Source organism: Musa acuminata, chromosome BXJ1-5 (genome assembly GCF_036884655.1).
Source record: "Musa acuminata AAA Group cultivar baxijiao chromosome BXJ1-5, Cavendish_Baxijiao_AAA, whole genome shotgun sequence".
NCBI classification, from domain to species: domain Eukaryota; kingdom Viridiplantae; phylum Streptophyta; class Magnoliopsida; order Zingiberales; family Musaceae; genus Musa; species Musa acuminata.
The window spans coordinates 10,420,265-10,437,181 of record NC_088331.1 but is presented as its reverse complement, the minus strand read 5'-3'; the positions used below and the strand labels follow the sequence as shown (position 1 = coordinate 10,437,181).

The 16,917-nt window shown below is 39.7% G+C and overlaps 1 protein-coding gene across 1 annotated transcript; it reads left to right on the top strand.

Annotated features, from left to right (window-relative positions):
• The first annotated feature begins 6,793 nt into the window (after positions 1-6,793).
• Positions 6,794-16,443, top strand: LOC135673750 (SCAR-like protein 1). The gene is made up of 11 exons (XM_065183012.1): positions 6,794-7,135; positions 8,386-8,549; positions 9,130-9,253; positions 9,333-9,462; positions 10,023-10,090; positions 10,181-11,394; positions 11,489-11,980; positions 12,109-15,443; positions 15,532-15,705; positions 15,790-15,894; positions 15,982-16,443. The coding sequence occupies exons 1-11, from the start codon at positions 6,981-6,983 to the stop codon at positions 16,033-16,035; spliced, it is 6,015 nt and encodes a 2,004-aa protein (XP_065039084.1). The 5' UTR covers positions 6,794-6,980; the 3' UTR covers positions 16,036-16,443.
• Positions 16,444-16,917: the final 474 nt, after the last annotated feature.

Below are 16,917 nucleotides of genomic sequence, written 5' to 3'. Positions count from 1 at the left end.
CAAGTCAAAGGGTGCATATTGTGGCACGAACTTAACGAGCTCCAAATGTAAGAAAAGGCTGGGCTTATAATAAAATAGAAATGAAAGCTGCCTATGTTCTAACTCTTTAGAATTTGTCCCTTAAGAGAGGTTCCCCTCACGAGAGGAGAATCTATAAAGCCCATAGTCTTCTTTTAACAGTGTTTTGCACCTTTATGTTGTGGACAAGGTGTCAGCATGACCTGGTATATCCCAATATGATAACCGTTATCAGTTTAATCTCTGAACTAGAGTGTATTGACTTAGAGTCGAGTTAAAGGGCTAGGACTTGGGTTCCCACGGATGAAGGTTGAATGTGACTCTTCTCTCGTCGAGTTTCTGTACACAGGTCGACATCGGAAGGGATTTCCGACTAGACCCATTCGATAATTAAGTTAACGAGGATTTTTGGGGGGTTTTTGAGAGTTGGGGAGAATATACCAATATTTTTTTCTTGACCCTCGGCATTGTTCTTGGGGGTTGCTTTTTATAAATGTTCCTGGGCGTACGTAGTTGCTTTAATGATCCTCGATCATCATCATAAGTAGGTGTTTAATGCCCGCCATAGGTAGTCGACCCGTACGTTGGGTGTGGGTGCTGTTTGATTTGCCTGGTTGGGTCTCATTTAGTGCTGCCACCCGCTTCCTATGTGGCCCGGTATAAGGTTATGTCGCCTCGTGCAACCTCGAGTGGAGCAGGTGTAGAGAGCTGGCGTTAGGCGGCTAGCCAACTTCAGACTCGTGGTGCTAAGTTGGCACAACACACCGGCTTAGGGACTCCACACCGAGTCCGCTTTGGTAGCCAACGTGCCGTGTGGGGTGGATGCCAAAATATGTTATATCAAATAGGCTTCGTTTTGTCTTTCTATTCAAAGGAGTATCTATATGAAATTTACTATTTATAATCTTTATTTTCATAATAACTTATTATCGATAATATATTTTAAAAATAATAAAATATTTACAATCCCATATTACAAATTTTATCTTTTTTATATATTTTTTTCATAATCCCCTATTTCAAGGAGAATGTTTAGATCCCTCATCCTGATAGGGAGAATATTATTGATCAATCATCATCCGACACTTTTGCATGACGTCCAAACTAGAATGAGACAAAAGTTGTCATCTACTAGTCTGCCCATGTGGACAAGGGTCCAAGGTAAGTAGGTACTTTTGCATGACGTCCAAACTAGAAGGAGACAAAAGTTGTCATCTACTAGTCTGCTCATGTGGACAAAGGTCCAAGGTAGGTAGGTGTAGGTTGTCTTTGCTCACGTTTCTTACGTTGAGAAAATACTAAGTGGATGTTACTAAAGGTAGTTGAGGGGTACCTCCTCATAGAATATTCTATCCTTTTACAACCAAGTATAAAAGCATATTTTTAGTATAGTTGTAGGTTCACTTTTTACTTCTCATTAGTATACTCACCTTCCTTATATTGCTAACTTGGGCATTGAAGAGACTAGGTTGGAAAATCTTTCTCAACCTCGGTCTTCGTATAGGTGACACATCAGAAGCTCGACGTTTTCACCTTAAAGGTACTTAAGCCATCCCTACGTATACAGGTCTGAACTGCATCAAACTAATCAGGACATCAATGATATTTTCCAATAATATTTTCTAGTGTTAGAAGGAGGATCCGATGTTGCATGAATACCCACTCATTGACTCTCTCTCAAGCGAAGAGGCTTTGTCTCTAACACATATTACTTTCACCCAACGAGGCAACCGCCACCATTTCTGCACATCAGTGTATCTATCTCGGCATAGACACTGATAAAATACTAGTATTTATTCAATGACCAAAGATGGCCCTAAGCCACCCAATCATCCCTATTGAAGTGCTATTAAAAACTTATTTAGCAAGTGTGTACGTTAACATGTATCATATAGGCCATCACTCTGCTTTTACCCCAGTTGGCCCAACAAGCGATACCACCAACTCACTCACTATCCTCGCTCCATCGCCACTAGAACTTGTCGAGGTTCCCTGACTCGACACGAAGCCAACATACTAAGAGCAACCAAGACTTTTGAATTATTGGTCGAGGGGGCACTTCGATCCTAAATTATAGAATTTAGTAAACTACATCACCCTCATTATGTCTTACCTAAATTTGAGACCCATACTCGATGGAGTACTTACTGTAAAGCCAACTGCAATAGATGGACTAATGTTTGAAGGAGAGTTGAAACTGTAATAGATGGACTTACTGTGAAGCCTAGCATGAGAATGATATGCTCTCTTGAAGCCACTTTCCATCTGCTCTTTCACCCAGTTGGCTAGAGAGTTCAAACTTTACTTCCCTAGCAGAGTACACCCTTGGCATTTAGTGGCAACACTCCTTGGACTCAAGCAAGGGGAGGAAGAAACGTTTGTAGACTTTGTTGCTCGATTCACAAATAAGATCCAATGCGTAGCAGATGCTCATCTATCACTCATAATATAGACGTCTCTGATGGAGCTCAAGGTCACTCATTTCTTTTGATCATTAATCGAGATATCATTGATGATTATACTCGAGATACTTCAAAAAGTTAATAAATGCATTACCATCGAGGTAATAATCTCGGGTAAGTATTAGGAGTCATGTAAGAGGTTGAAACAAGAGCAAACATAATCAATCCTGGTCCCAAAGTCACCTCAATAGAGGAGAAATAAATGATCTAAGCTACCCTGCCTAAGGTCCAAGCTGACCCCCCTAAATATAAGTAGAAATATAGTTATTTTCCAAATAAAAAAGAATGGGCTCTTATGAGATCCTCACCCAATGAAGACCTCGTTGATGAAAAGAGAGAGGTTTAAGTACTATTAGTTCAATTGAGATCATGGCCACGATACTAAAGATTCTCATGACTTAAAGGAATAGATTGAAGAGCTCATACATCGGAGACACCTCAAGCGATTTGTTTGAAAGCATCGAAAACCCTCACCCTCATCGCAAGGGCTAATGGAGAGGCATATTGATGTCATCATTAGTAGACCCATCTTTTGGGGGAGAGGGAATAGCTCCTCGACCAGTAATGCTTATGCTTGAGTTGTCATTGAAAAGCATTCGAGGATGGAGGGTAACCTAAAAATAACCTTTAAAGAGGAAGAGACAAAGTACCTCAACTTAAACCATAGTGATGCCTTAGTGGTCTCTGTGAGGATGATCAACGTTAGAGTGAAGAGGGTCATGATCGATGCAGGTAGCTAAGTTAATATTCTCTACTTTGATACTTTCCAAAAACTTAGGCTGTCAATTGATAATCTTACCTCAATGACTTCTTTACTAACAAGGTTCAATGATAACTACATCTTGCCCCTCAAGACTGTGAACCTACCTATCATATTCGAAGATGAGCCATACTCCAAAACAATATAGTTAAGTTCATGGTGATGGATATTCCCTCAATGTATAACACGATCTTAAGTTGACCTACACTAAACAGACCGTAGGAAGTGATGTTGACTTACCACATGATGTTGAAGTTCTTGATGAGGGCTAGTATCGAAGAGTTGAAAAGTAACACAAAAGAGTTACGCTAGTGCTACCCGATAATGATCTCCCTATTGAAGAAAGCCCAACCCGAGGCATCATTATGGACCTCAAGACTTGGTTAAGTCCACCCCCACATCCCTTCCTAATGGAGAGGTGGGTGCAGCTTATTAACTTCCTTTGGAAGAATTATGAAGTGTTTGCAAGTTTGTGGAGAGATATGTCGCAACGTAGTTCAACATTACTTAAACATTTCCCCCAAAACACAACCAGTAAAGCAAAGGCCTCATAAGTTTTTCCCTTACTGTCAGCTGGCAATTAGTGATGAGGTAAATAAGCTATTAGGAGCAGGGTTTAGTGTCAAGGTGCAATGCCTCTAATGGTTTACTAATGTTATACTCATTAACAAATCTAATGGAAATTGAAAGATGTGTATCGATTATATTGATCTCAACAAAGTACATCCAAAGATAACTACTCCCTTTCTTGGATTAATCAATTAGTCGATGCTACATTAGGTTACAAGCTCCTCACCTTTATGGATGTATTCTCAATATATAACCAAATTAAAATGGTGTTGAGGATCAAGAATGTATTTCTTTTATCATAGACCAAGACACATATTATGACTGAGTTATACCCTTCGAGTTAAAAAATATAAGAGCAACATACTAAAGGATGGTGAATAAAATATTTAAATATTAGATCAAGAGAAATGTTAAAGCATATATGGATAACATGATAATGAATAATAAGATAACCAACTCGTATATAACGGATTTGACTGAGATATTTCAAGCTTTGAGAAAGTTCAACATGTACCTCAATCTAACCAAATACATCCTTAGAGTTAACTTGGGAAAGTTTTTCGATTTCATCATGCATCGGAGAGATTTATATGCAAACCCCAAGAAGGTATGAGTCAAATTAGATATACACCCACCTTGGATGGTAAGAAAGATTCAACAGCTAATAGGTCAGCTAGTAGTGCTTAGTTGATTCTTATCTTAATCTAGGTGTTTATCTTTCTTTTAGGCATTAAAGAACTTAAATAGTTTTCTATAGACTGAGGAGTGCCAAGATGCATTTGAAAAGTTGAAGGACCACCTTACTAAGTTGCCCCATATTACTTTCTCTACCTCGAGCAAAATTCTAAGTCTCTACCTTGCTATCACTAACATAACTGTCAACTTGGTATTAGTATAGGACAATGTAGGAGTTCAAATGTCCATTTACTATGTGTAAGTACATTGTGAGTAGACCCAAGAAATGGTATCTCCTTATCGAGAGGCTCGTATTTTGCATGAGTCTTGATGATAAGGAAGTTTCGCCTATATTTCAAGCACATGATGTATAAGTGATTACTATTCAATCAGTCATGTATGTTTTTTCTCGATTTGGGTAGAAGCAAGCTCTCGAGGCTTCAACTTGCCAAGAGCTTAAAGTTTAGGACTTGATAGTGTTCAATGACTTATAACTAATTATAAAGTAAGTGAAAGAGATACAACCATGATAAAGTACTTCACTGAGGTGTAGAACTAACCTATAGTTTCTCCTGGCTTAATATCTTGCAGATTCCTTGTGAAGAGAATGCCCAAGTCAACACGCTTGCCAGATTAGCATTGGCTCAGGTCATAAAGGATGGTCAGTCACTATTCAAGATACTATCGATTCAAACCATAGACATGCACGAGGTAATTATGACCAAAGAAGAGCTGGGCTAAATGAACGAGATCATGCTCTACAAAAAAAGATGAAACACTCCCGAAGGATCTCGTGTCAGCCCGAAGAGTTAAGCATCATCAAGCATAATATTATCTAATTATCAATCACTTGTATTATATATCTTTTAGTTAATCATTATCTAATACCTCGAGAAGCCAAGAGTATTTGAGGTGCATGAGAATATTTACGAAAAGTACATTGGTAAATAAACGTTCGTGTTTAAATTACCTCAATGTATAGGTCGACCCAATTTAAATATGCAATAGTTTATTTAAAAAAATATGATAGGTGCATAGATTTACATGATAAATCTGAATCGTATCAAAATTCCCGTAACACATCCCAATGTAAGGGAAAGAAGTGAATTCTCTTTTTGGGATGGAAGTAAGCTTCCTCATTATGTCATTCTCCGTAACTTGGTAGGTAAAGCTGCAGCCATTTCCTCCATGCATCTTCTCGTCCTAAACAAGATCCGTGCAGCCACCGTCTGAAGGAGTCAGCAGTCATGGCTTCCGAGACACTATAACTTGCCACTAGAAAATGTCCAGAGACTCCTACTCAGTTGATTGGGCTACGAGCACAACCGTAGAAAGGAGAAGACATACCCAACTGTACATGTGGGGAGGAGGCTTCTGGATTTGGCGACCAACCATTGCACCTTCTGCGCGCTGGAATGCATCCTTCCCTGCGAGCTTGATATGTCGAGGTCAACTCACGCTAATAAAAGCCACACTCAGATGAGAAGTCAAGATCCAGATGGGGATCTCCTTACTGTGATATCACAAGCCACAAACCTGGTGATACAGTTACCGATGCTACGTTCATTTAAGTGCAAGCTTCTATCAGAAGGAAAGAGAGGACGGAGCTCCCTCAGTTCCGAAGCCACAGCCATGCGTCCAACTCGAATGAGACATTGCCATCTCACCGTTCTGATGACTTCATGGTGGGCACTCAGCATAGACAAAGCGACAACGATGACTGAGAAAGACCAGGCCATGGAAGCACCTAATAGTCCCCCACTGTCTCAGCTGGCCAGCGCCTGAAGCCTCGAAGCAGCATGGTTAGCGGCGAAACTTGAGGGAAGACAAGACACAGGACTGGTGAACACAAAGAGCTTTGTGCCTCACCTCCATTGTGGATCCTACCGAGATGAGATCACACGAAGTCTTGCAACTGATTTAAATACTTGCTCGAAGGAAAAAGATCACACAGAATTGTGATCGGAACGTGCAATTATTGATGAGGATCCCCACGAGTGTCAGATACAGGGTTCCGATCCCCAGCCATCTCATTGGACGACGAGATCACGGCGACGTGTACACACTGCCGTCTCGGATCAGACTCGTGTCGAAAGCGGCGAGTCTCGTGCGCCCCCTTCCGCCACGCAATCCGAAGCAAATTGGAAGCGCCCCACCGTCCGATTAATTATCAGCAATTCGAGTATTAAGCGACCTCAAAATTGGGCGGTGGGGCCCGTTCGAAGTAATTTTACTGGGCGAGCTGGCGCGGGTCGCCCGTCTCGCCTTTTTCCACTGTAGATGGTCACTCGAAATCCTCCAAAAAGGAAACCAAAAGGAGCTTAGAAAAGAAAGGGCAGTGTATGCCTGTGCGTGTGTGAGCGAAAGGAGCTCGGTGGCAGAAGAGGAGGGGACAAAGGAAGCCGGGGGAGGCTAAAGGAGAGAAGAAAGGCGCCAATTTTTTGGATCTCAGTCGGGGGCTCCTTCTGGTCTCTTCCTGCTTCGATTCCGGCGAGATGCCAACGGTTCGGTACCAGATAAGGAACGAGTACGGGTTGGCGGATCCGGAGCTCCACCGGGCCGCCGACAAGGATGATCCCGAGGCCATCCTCGAAGGGGTCGCCATGGCCGGCCTCGTTGGCGTGCTGCGCCAGCTCGGAGATCTCGCGGAGTATGTCCCTTTGTTCTTTTTTGCTTCCCGTGGGGAATGGGGATCTGCTTGTGCTTCTTCATGTTTTCGCGTGTCGGAATGGTGGTGGAATTGTGTTTGTTTTGGGGGGGGGGGGGGATTTGAGGGAGTTGGTTTGTATTGGTCGGTTTTTTAAGTTGATGAGCTTGGTAATTTAGTTGCATGGGTTAGGGTTTGCTTGCCTTATGTCTAGTTTTTATCCTTTCTGGCAAAATTGTCCTTGATTAATTATAGGTTGAGGGTATGCAATTGTTGCTCATTTCTGAAATGGTCACCGATTTTGCATTATATAGATAGACGGAATAACTTCGAGAAATTCATATGGTAATTTCTATTTAGACTTGGCAGTTCTAAGATAGGTTTATACTATGGACCAAGTTGTTTAGATTTGGATGTTTTTCTTTTTGGTTAGTTTTATTGATCTTTCTTGACAGAGAAATGTGATGGAACTCATAAGAACTTCCGCAGTGCCATTCATCCTGTTAATATAGGTCTCTATGACCTTTAGGACCTTGCAATAGAATTGTATTAGCAGCTGAATGAAAACTAGTGTCGGGAATGTTTTTTGGCTAATCAAGATTACTATATAGCATCAGAAAATCAGTGGGGTTACACTTTGTGAGAATGTTAATCGGTGATTCCCTTATATCGTTTTAGTGAATTGTCCAAGGAAGCTTTTACTTATGCATGCCCATTCGGGATTGTAATAATCCCAACATCCAAGATATCTGGATAGTTTCACATTGTCCCCTGTGCTTGAATCCACTCTTCTGCTTATAGTGGCGTTGCTTTACTATTTCTTTCTGTTTAACCCTAACCACTCAGAATCAACGTTAAATGGATGGTTCTCAACTCTCGTAATGCAGAAGTGCTTTTGTGTATCAAAGTAGGTACTGGGTAGTTCTTCCCTTGTTTAAGGCATCTTACTTGAATAAAATCTCATCACTGCTAGTGTGTATATTGGCAGAAATTAACAATTTACGTTATTTTTTCTTTTTCTTGAATTGTTTTTATTTAAGATGCTTTATATCTTTTATTTTTTGAAATTTGTTTTCGTGCTTGTTAATTCTAAAGTTGGTAACATTTCTCTGTTGTTACATACCAACTGTCATTTTTTCCACAAGTAACTTGAGATGAACTTCTGCCTCATGATGGAAATTTTAAACTTATCTCGAGTTGCATAGCAGCAGTAGATCATGTTCATGAGTGGCTGTCTTGATGTTCTGTAATAGGTTCGCTGCAGAAATATTTCGTGACTTGCATGAAGAAGTAATGGGAACTGCTGCTAGAGGGCATGGATTGATGCTTCGTGTCCAGCAGCTTGAAGCAGAGTTGCCATCAGTTGAAAAGGCTATTTTCTCTCAGTCTAGTCATTCAAATTTTGCTTACAATGATGGTCAGTATGCAACTTTCTTTCTTTAAGAAGGCTAAGTTCCAATGTCTAAGTCTCCATTTTTTCTATAAATTTGTTGCATCATATATGGATCGATAAGGTAAAGATTTCTGCATTAACTGATTTATACCATATTGTAAAAGAAATTAACTATATACTATAAGAATGTGTAATTTGCGGCTAAGAAGGAAATTTAACCTATTTTAGGGGATGGCACTTTATTCATTCACAGCTTTGTAGATGCTGAAAGATTATGCCATTGAGGTTGAAGGTCTCAGAATTTGCAAAAGGAATATTCATATACCTAATGAGAACATACAAGATCTCCATTTTTTATACACAGAGATAATAGATCGAAAATATCCATTGGACCAAGTTTTAGATCGACCTGGAATATTGACCAGGACTTGAAATCCCTCTTACAGGAGATTGAAACACTCCTCTTGCAAACCAGAGATTAAATACTAGAATCCATTCACCAAAAAGAATAGGGCGTTATGTTATTGAATCAGCTTAAAATTATCGTCCATTACATGCCTCTATTTCTTACCTTTATTGTAGTTCCTTATCTTCTCATCTGCAGGTATTGATTGGCACTCTAGTATTCAAATGGATCAAAACCTAATCACTCAAGGAGATATGCCACGTTTTATCTTGGACTCATATGAAGAATGCCGTGGGCCACCTCGGTTATTCACCCTGGATAAGTACGATATTAAGGGTAATATACTATCTGCGCAAGGAATAAAATTGGCAAGTTGAACAAACTTCTCTTTTTTCCTTCAGGTTTGATACTGCTGGTGCTGGAGCCTGCTTGAAAAGATACTCGGATCCATCTTTCTTCAAGATGGAACTAGTCTCCTCTGGCTTGGTAGAAACAGAGATACCAAGAGAGAAAAAATCTCGTAAGATGAGGGTAAGATATTCAGAGGTGAACAAGTTTTCGTTTTAGTTTCTTTATTTACTTTGTTGGTATGTTCTTATTAGGATGATTAAGTTGAAGAAACACAATGGCCTGACCTTAAAAGTGGCTCTCACTTTACCCACAAGATATTGAATCAATGATATATGTCATATTGTAGCTCATCGGGAACAGACTTAAAAGGCTTGATTTGGAATGATGGATCCACAGGGCAAATAGTATATGAAATCTTGTTATTGAACATTAGGAAATGAAATATTTGAAAGCTTACAATATTTTCTTTCTAGATTAGAGAATTTTGAGTTCATACTGGAGCTTCTTAAATGATGCAGGGTCCTACATTCTCTAGTTAAGCTAAGAATGATGATTGTTGATGTTGTTTGAATAAATACTTAGAACGAGTCATGTTGACAAACTCTAAATATGACAACTTGCGTGTTCTTCGTATCCTGAGAGAATTATCATTTTCTTCTCTGTTATCTGCTTTCACTTTGTTTCACTTCCAAAATTATAATGATGTCATGCAGACATTAATCTGCATTTTTTTTTATCAGAAGAAGGGGTCAAACTGGAAAAAAGGTCAAACCCTCGAGTCTTTATTGTCACCACTTGCAGATTCCACGTAAGTTTATCTTTCATGTACTAACAATGTGGTCAAATTATAATATATAGGCATCAGTTCTTGAGTAATTTGATCTTTGGTCTTGTGTAGTTCGCAGACAACAGTGTCTGATCAGGTTTCCAGTAAATCTGCCACCAGACTTGTGAGATTGAGATATAGGAACTCAAATAATACTAATGGAAGCAAAGGATGTAACTTAAGAAAATGTCTTCTTGCACTGCATTCAGATGAGCAGAAAGTTGTTTTGGACAATAGTAGAAGACATTCAAGCTTAAACGTAAATTTAGTGGATTCAGGTGAATTGACTTCTGTAATGCATGACACCGTTATGGATGTATCAGCAAACTATCCATTAGTTAGAGATGTTAGTGCTACCGAGACCCCTACCAAAGAAGTGGTAAAGTTAACATATAAATTTGATCATTGGAAGACTGGAACTGAAGAATTTTCAGAAGCACTTCATGGGCCACTTGGTGACATGCAAAATCCACAGAGAAACTTCAACTTTGTGGAGAACAAAGAAAAGTTTGCTGATGCTGAAAATAAATCAGAAAGCAGTAACTGTGATGGTGAGCTTAGTGATACTGAGAAAACCACATCAGTTCAGGTGGCAGATCATAAATTAGGGGATGTTGAACATATATTAGAAGACAGTAACAATGGCTATAAGACTGAAGATGGTGGTAGCGAGCAGGAGAATTTCATGGATGCACTGAACAGCATGGAACCAGAAGTAGAAACAGATTCTGAAAATAAAGATAGACCAGATCTTGGTGTTACACAAAAGGAAGCTTATGATATGAATTTTTACACCAGTGAAACGCTAGACGAGCTGCTGACTCAATTTTCAAAACAGGATATGGCAGCAGTCTCTATTGTGTCAATAGGGTTGAACCATAATTTAGAGAGTGGAATATCAAGTAATCTGTGTAATTTAAGTGAGACACCAGCAACTCAAGAAAAAGAAATCACCTCAAATTCTTCTGCAAATTCAGAATATCTTCTTGGTGAAACCAATGATGAAAGCTGTGAAGAGTGTTTGCCACATGACGAGGTTGCCAACTCATTTGATATGATTTCTGATGGAGCTAGCGATATAAAGTCATTTGATAATCCCATTTTGAGATCAGAAATCGGAGAGGAACCTTGCAATTCTTGTGATATAAACTCAACTTCTAATCTCATTAGCACTGGTCCTCAACAAGGCTTTGATACACTGCAATTTGTTAAAGCTTACCACGTCAGCACTTCAGCTGATCATGAAGCACAGTTAGGAAGAGATGAGACCATCAAATTCTCAGATGGTAGATTTATCTTGCAACTAGTCAAGTAAATACTGTGGTTTTGATAGACTAACAACTCTGACCTCCTTTATGCTTTATTTGTTTGATATGACAGGCTCACCTCATTCTAATAGGAGTGATCCCGAGATACATCAGCCTCCAGAGCTTGTGGAAGAGCTGGTTTTAGAAGGCATTACAGAGATGCTTGACATGCCTAACCGCCTTTCCTCTTCACCAGCTAGAACTTTACCCATGGAAGATCATGGTAATGAAGGTTCACCATTTATCACTGCACCAACAGAAAAAGAGACGCAGGATTCAATGGATCAAGGAACCAAATCTTTTGCCTTCAAAAATGATACAACAGCTAGTTTAGGTGGGAGGAGCATCATAACAACTGCCCCTCATTTAGATCCTGATATCATCATCATACAACATGATGTTGCTTTAGACATAAACATTTGTCAGTATCCTGAAGAATCAACCATAGAAACATCTTCTGATTATTTGAAGGGAACTGACGATGTAGAGTATCCTGAAGAATCAACCGTAGAAATATCTTCTGAATATGTGAAGGGAACTGACGATGTGGTTCAAACTATGAATGGTAAGTTCGTGTGTGAAACAGACATCTGTTTATTTTCTTCTTCAGCGAAGCACAAGTTGATATTTCACAGACTCGTTGTAACCTTAGCATTTTCACTGATTTTTTTTTTGTGTTACTCAATATGGCAGGCCCATCTATTGGGAGTAAAGATGACATTATTTCTGAAAACCCTCATCCTCCGTGCAATCCTGTTGAGCTAATTTTAGAGGAGATGGAATCCGGATCTGGCATGTCTGATTATCTTTCTGAATCAAAATATGAGAGCAGCCTTACAGAAGTTTTTGAGGGGCATATTGAAGTCGTGTCACATCCTTCAAATGCAAGTATAGAGAAGTCACCACAGTTGACAGATCAAGATGCTGAAGTATGTTCAACTGAAAGCACACCAATTCTTATTTCTGCTATTGTCACCATCACTGATAAAGATTGCACTGAGAAATTGGAAAATATTGATGTTGAAAATCTAGAAGTTGGTTGTGAGGACACTGATGACATGACAAAACAAAATCTTGCAATGCCTGAAATACCACAACCTCAGTTGGAGCATTTTTCGGGCACTGAGGAAACCCTACAATCGCCCAAGGTGAAATTAGCAGAACCTCAAGAGTCCCACAAGACGAACTCCACAGAGCAGGTGCCTTTGTGTTTTGAAAGTGAAACATTTTTCGATAGGGTCATTAATTATCCTGTCCTTGTTGGTGATGGTCTAAAATTGGCTAATGAGTATATTCAGGAGAACCTCCAAAGTGATGTTCAAGGGTTTGAACAAATTACTGATGTCAAAGATATGTCAGCTGAAAATTTTGCATCTGAAGATGAGACTAATAGTTATGATTCTTCCCCGGTCTACACTAAAGAATCATCTGGCCTTCCACTACAGTTGGTAGAAGATAGCATTGATTCTGCGGTCTCATATCAGCATCAAATGAAGACCCGTGAAACATTTAGTCCGAAGATGGCGAAATCTCTAGATTCACAAAGCACTCCAGACATGGCAGTTTTTTCAGGGGTAGAACAATCAGCACAAGACCCTGTTGCTTCACATGGATTGCCTGTTGAAGATTCATCCGATGCAAATGATGATGGATTGCATGGTGACATTTGTGATATGATGCCAAATGTGCATGTCCATGGGAATCTGCATCCTTTTGTCAATGATACATGTCTAGAATATCCTGTAGAAAGCAAACAAGATTTTGGTCCAAAATGTTCAGCACAAGGTCATCATGAAAGTGCAAAACAAGAGATGTCTTTATCGGCCAACTTATTGCTTGATCATGCAAGTGCAAGTTTACCTGAGGAGGCATTTACCTTGCAAGCCAGCAATGAAGTAGAAATAGAATCTTCACATCAGAAGGGTGAATATTTTGAGCTTGACATTCCTATTAACTCTGTTGATGTTGATGAAGAACCATCAGAAAGACCTGAACAAAATCATCATGCGTTCATGAGCAATGTAAAGTATGATGAGTTGGACATAACGCCATCAAGCACAACCATGACTGAAAAGCTGGGTTCAGCACTTGTTTCATCGGAATGCTGTTCTGAAATTTCTGCATGTCAAATTGCTTCCAATGTCTCAGATATGACGTTTTCACTCTCACCAAGCTCCGTTGTTTTCGTTACTGAAAGAACATCAAGACTATCCTCTGAGCCGCAGTCAGATGAATCAACTTCGTGCTTTCCTTCACAGAATTCTGAAGAACCACCCCCACTTCCCCCACTCCCCCCTCTTCAATGGAGAACTCAAAAGCTTCAAGTGAGCTCCTTATTGCCAAATGCAAATTCATCTGCGTCTTTGGCTATAACAAACCCATTTGTGACACCATCAGACATCAAGCCAGCAAACAAATTTATCACATCACCATCTGGTTTGTCTGAACTACCACCAATTGTTGTTGATCAGAGCCATCAGCCTGATGCTCAATGTCTAGAGGGGAACCTTGTGCATTCATCAAATTCATTGTCATTGATATCATCATCTTTAGTCTATGAGAAGAATATGCATGCTCCTGATGCACAAGAGGGATTAAGATTACCTCTGGCAGATTCATTTACACGGCTTCCTATATTGGAAAGCCAGATCTCTCAGCATTCTGCATTTCAGGAAGAAAAAGTTCAGCCTGTACCAGATAAGAGATTTCATCAGCCTGATGCTCAATGTCTAGAGGGGAACCTTGTGCATTCATCAAATTCGTTGTCATTGATATCATCATCTTTAGTCTATGAGAAGAATATACATGCTCCTGATGCACAAGAGGGATTAAGCTTACCTCTGGCAGATTCATTTACACCGCTTCCTATATTGGAAAGCCAGATCTCTCAGCATTCTGCATTTCAGGAAGAAAATGTTCAGCCTGTACCAGATAAGAGATTTCATCAGCCTGATGCTCAATGTCTAGAGGGGAACCTTGTGCATTCATCAAATTCATTGTCATTGATATCATCATCTTTAGTCTATGAGAAGAATATACATGCTCCTGATGCACAAGAGGGATTAAGATTACCTCTGGCAGATTCATTTACACCGCTTCCTATATTGGAAAGCCAGATCTCTCAGCATTCTGCATTTCAGGAAGAAAAAGTTCAGCCTGTACCAGATAAGAGATTTCATCAGCCTGATGCTCAATGTCTAGAGGGGAACCTTGTGCATTCATCAAATTCAGTGTCATTGATATCATCATCTTTAGTCTATGAGAAGAATATACATGCTCCTGATGCACAAGAGGGATTAAGATTACCTCTGGCAGATTCATTTACACCGCTTCCTATATTGGAAAGCCAGATCTCTCAGCATTCTGCATTTCAGGAAGAAAAAGTTCAGCCTGTACCAGATAAGAGATTTCATCAGCCTGATGCTCACTGTCTAGAGGGGAACCTTGTGCATTCATCAAATTCATTGTCATTGATATCATCATCTTTAGTCTATGAGAATAATATACATGCTCCTGATGCACAAGAGGGATTAAGATTACCTCTGGCAGATTCATTTACACCGCTTCCTATATTTGAAAGCCAAATCTCTCAGCATTCTGCATTGCAGGAAGAAAAAGTTCAGCCTGTACCAGATAAGAGATTTCAGATTAGTCAGCTGTGGCCAGGTTCAGACTTGGAGAAATTTCATTATTCTGAGCACAATCACCTAAAATTGGAAAAAGAAGTGATCCAGCCTCAGAATTTATTTTTGTTTGAATCTACTTTAGAAGATTATAACCATCACCATAATTATGGAGATTTTGGAGGTGAAAGTGCACACCTTCTGAAGTCGTCAGATCTCTCACTCTTTTCAAGATTGGAGATGCCTCAATCTGGCTATGTATATTCTTTGGAAGGGAGTCATTCCACGCCATTTGGTGTTGTACCTACAAGAGAAGATGAATGGCATAGCATTAAACCCCATTCCATACGTAATCGCCCCCGAAATCCACTGATAGAAGCTGTTGCTGCCCATGACAGAAGCACGGTAATACTTGTGTGGTGTAGCAACTACTTATTTTTCCATTTCTTTGGCGGCAAGAGCTAACATTTGCTTTATCCTTTACATCTTGCAGTTAAGAAAGGTGCCGGAGCAAGCTAAGCCTTCAAATGAGTCGAAGGCAGACAAAAAGGATGCAGTGCTAGAGTCCAATATTTTGCAGTTGAGGAAGGTATCAGAGCATATGAAGCCCTCCAATAAACCTAAGGCAGATGAGAGAGATGAGTTACTGGAGCAGATAAGAAACAAGGTCGGTATGCTTCTGATAATATAAAATTGTTTTTGCTTTAGAGACCTCTGTTTGATATCAAGAGTCGATTTTTTTTTCTTTCAGTCGTTCAGTCTGAAACCAGCAGTCCTTTCAAAGACAAACAACAAGGGCCACTCAACAAATATTAAAGTTGCTGCCATCTTAGAGAAGGCAAATGCACTGCGCCAGGTTGGTCTCTATAATAGACAAGTTGATTCTGAACAGTTTCTGTCCTTTGTTCTTCTGCCTACCAATCATGCATCTTCTTTGGAACAGGCAATGGTGGGAAGTGATGAAGAAGATGGTGGAGATGGTTGGAGTGACTGCTGAGTACTAATCATCACCTGGAAATTCTGGAGCTCTCCTAGCATACATCTCAAGCTAAAATATGCAAGATGTGGTTGCACAAGAGCACGGTCTACAAAGTGAGAAGTCTGATTAAAGCTGAAGTAGTGCAGCCGGGAAGCTCCAATTTTAATCAATGCATACCATCATGTGAATAATATTCCCTTTGTTTTATTCTTTTTTCTTCTTGTTCAATCTGTATTCTCCGTCTCCAGTTAGCTTCTCCTCCTCCTGTACCAGCTAAAGCGCCACATGGGAGTAAAACAAACTGAGGTTGTGGTCTGTTCAATTTCAATTGGTGACATGTATTTTTTTTATTATGTATGTAGGTTATCCAAAGTAAATCTAGGAATTCTTGATTGCTATTATATTCTAGCAGAGTTCTTATCACAAGATCATGAATTGTAGCATAACAAGGTTTCTTGGATTTTATAGTTATTTGGGTAGGTTCGACTTTGTTTGCATATCAAAGTCACTTGTTGCCCTATTTCTGCAGCTTACCAAATGAGGTTAATTAACAGTAGATGGATGATATATCGTATTGACAGTTGATTGATATATTGGTAAGACCAAATCACTGTCAATACAATATATCATCCTTTTTGTCAGACCATCCATGCCCACACAAGTGTGCTGATGCCACTAAAAGGAATAATAATGTGCATTTTTCCTCGTCATTGGTGTTATCTTCTTGATTGTTCTCAGAATGTCGAACAGGGGATGACACTCCTGCCTTTCTGCTGTGCCCCACGGATCTTATTGCATGGAAGCTCAACATCATCCATGCTGCATTCTGCAGTTCCTAATAAATAGAAAGGTCGATTTGATCTCAATGTATCTGTTGATTTCATGGTTAGAAGTCGAATT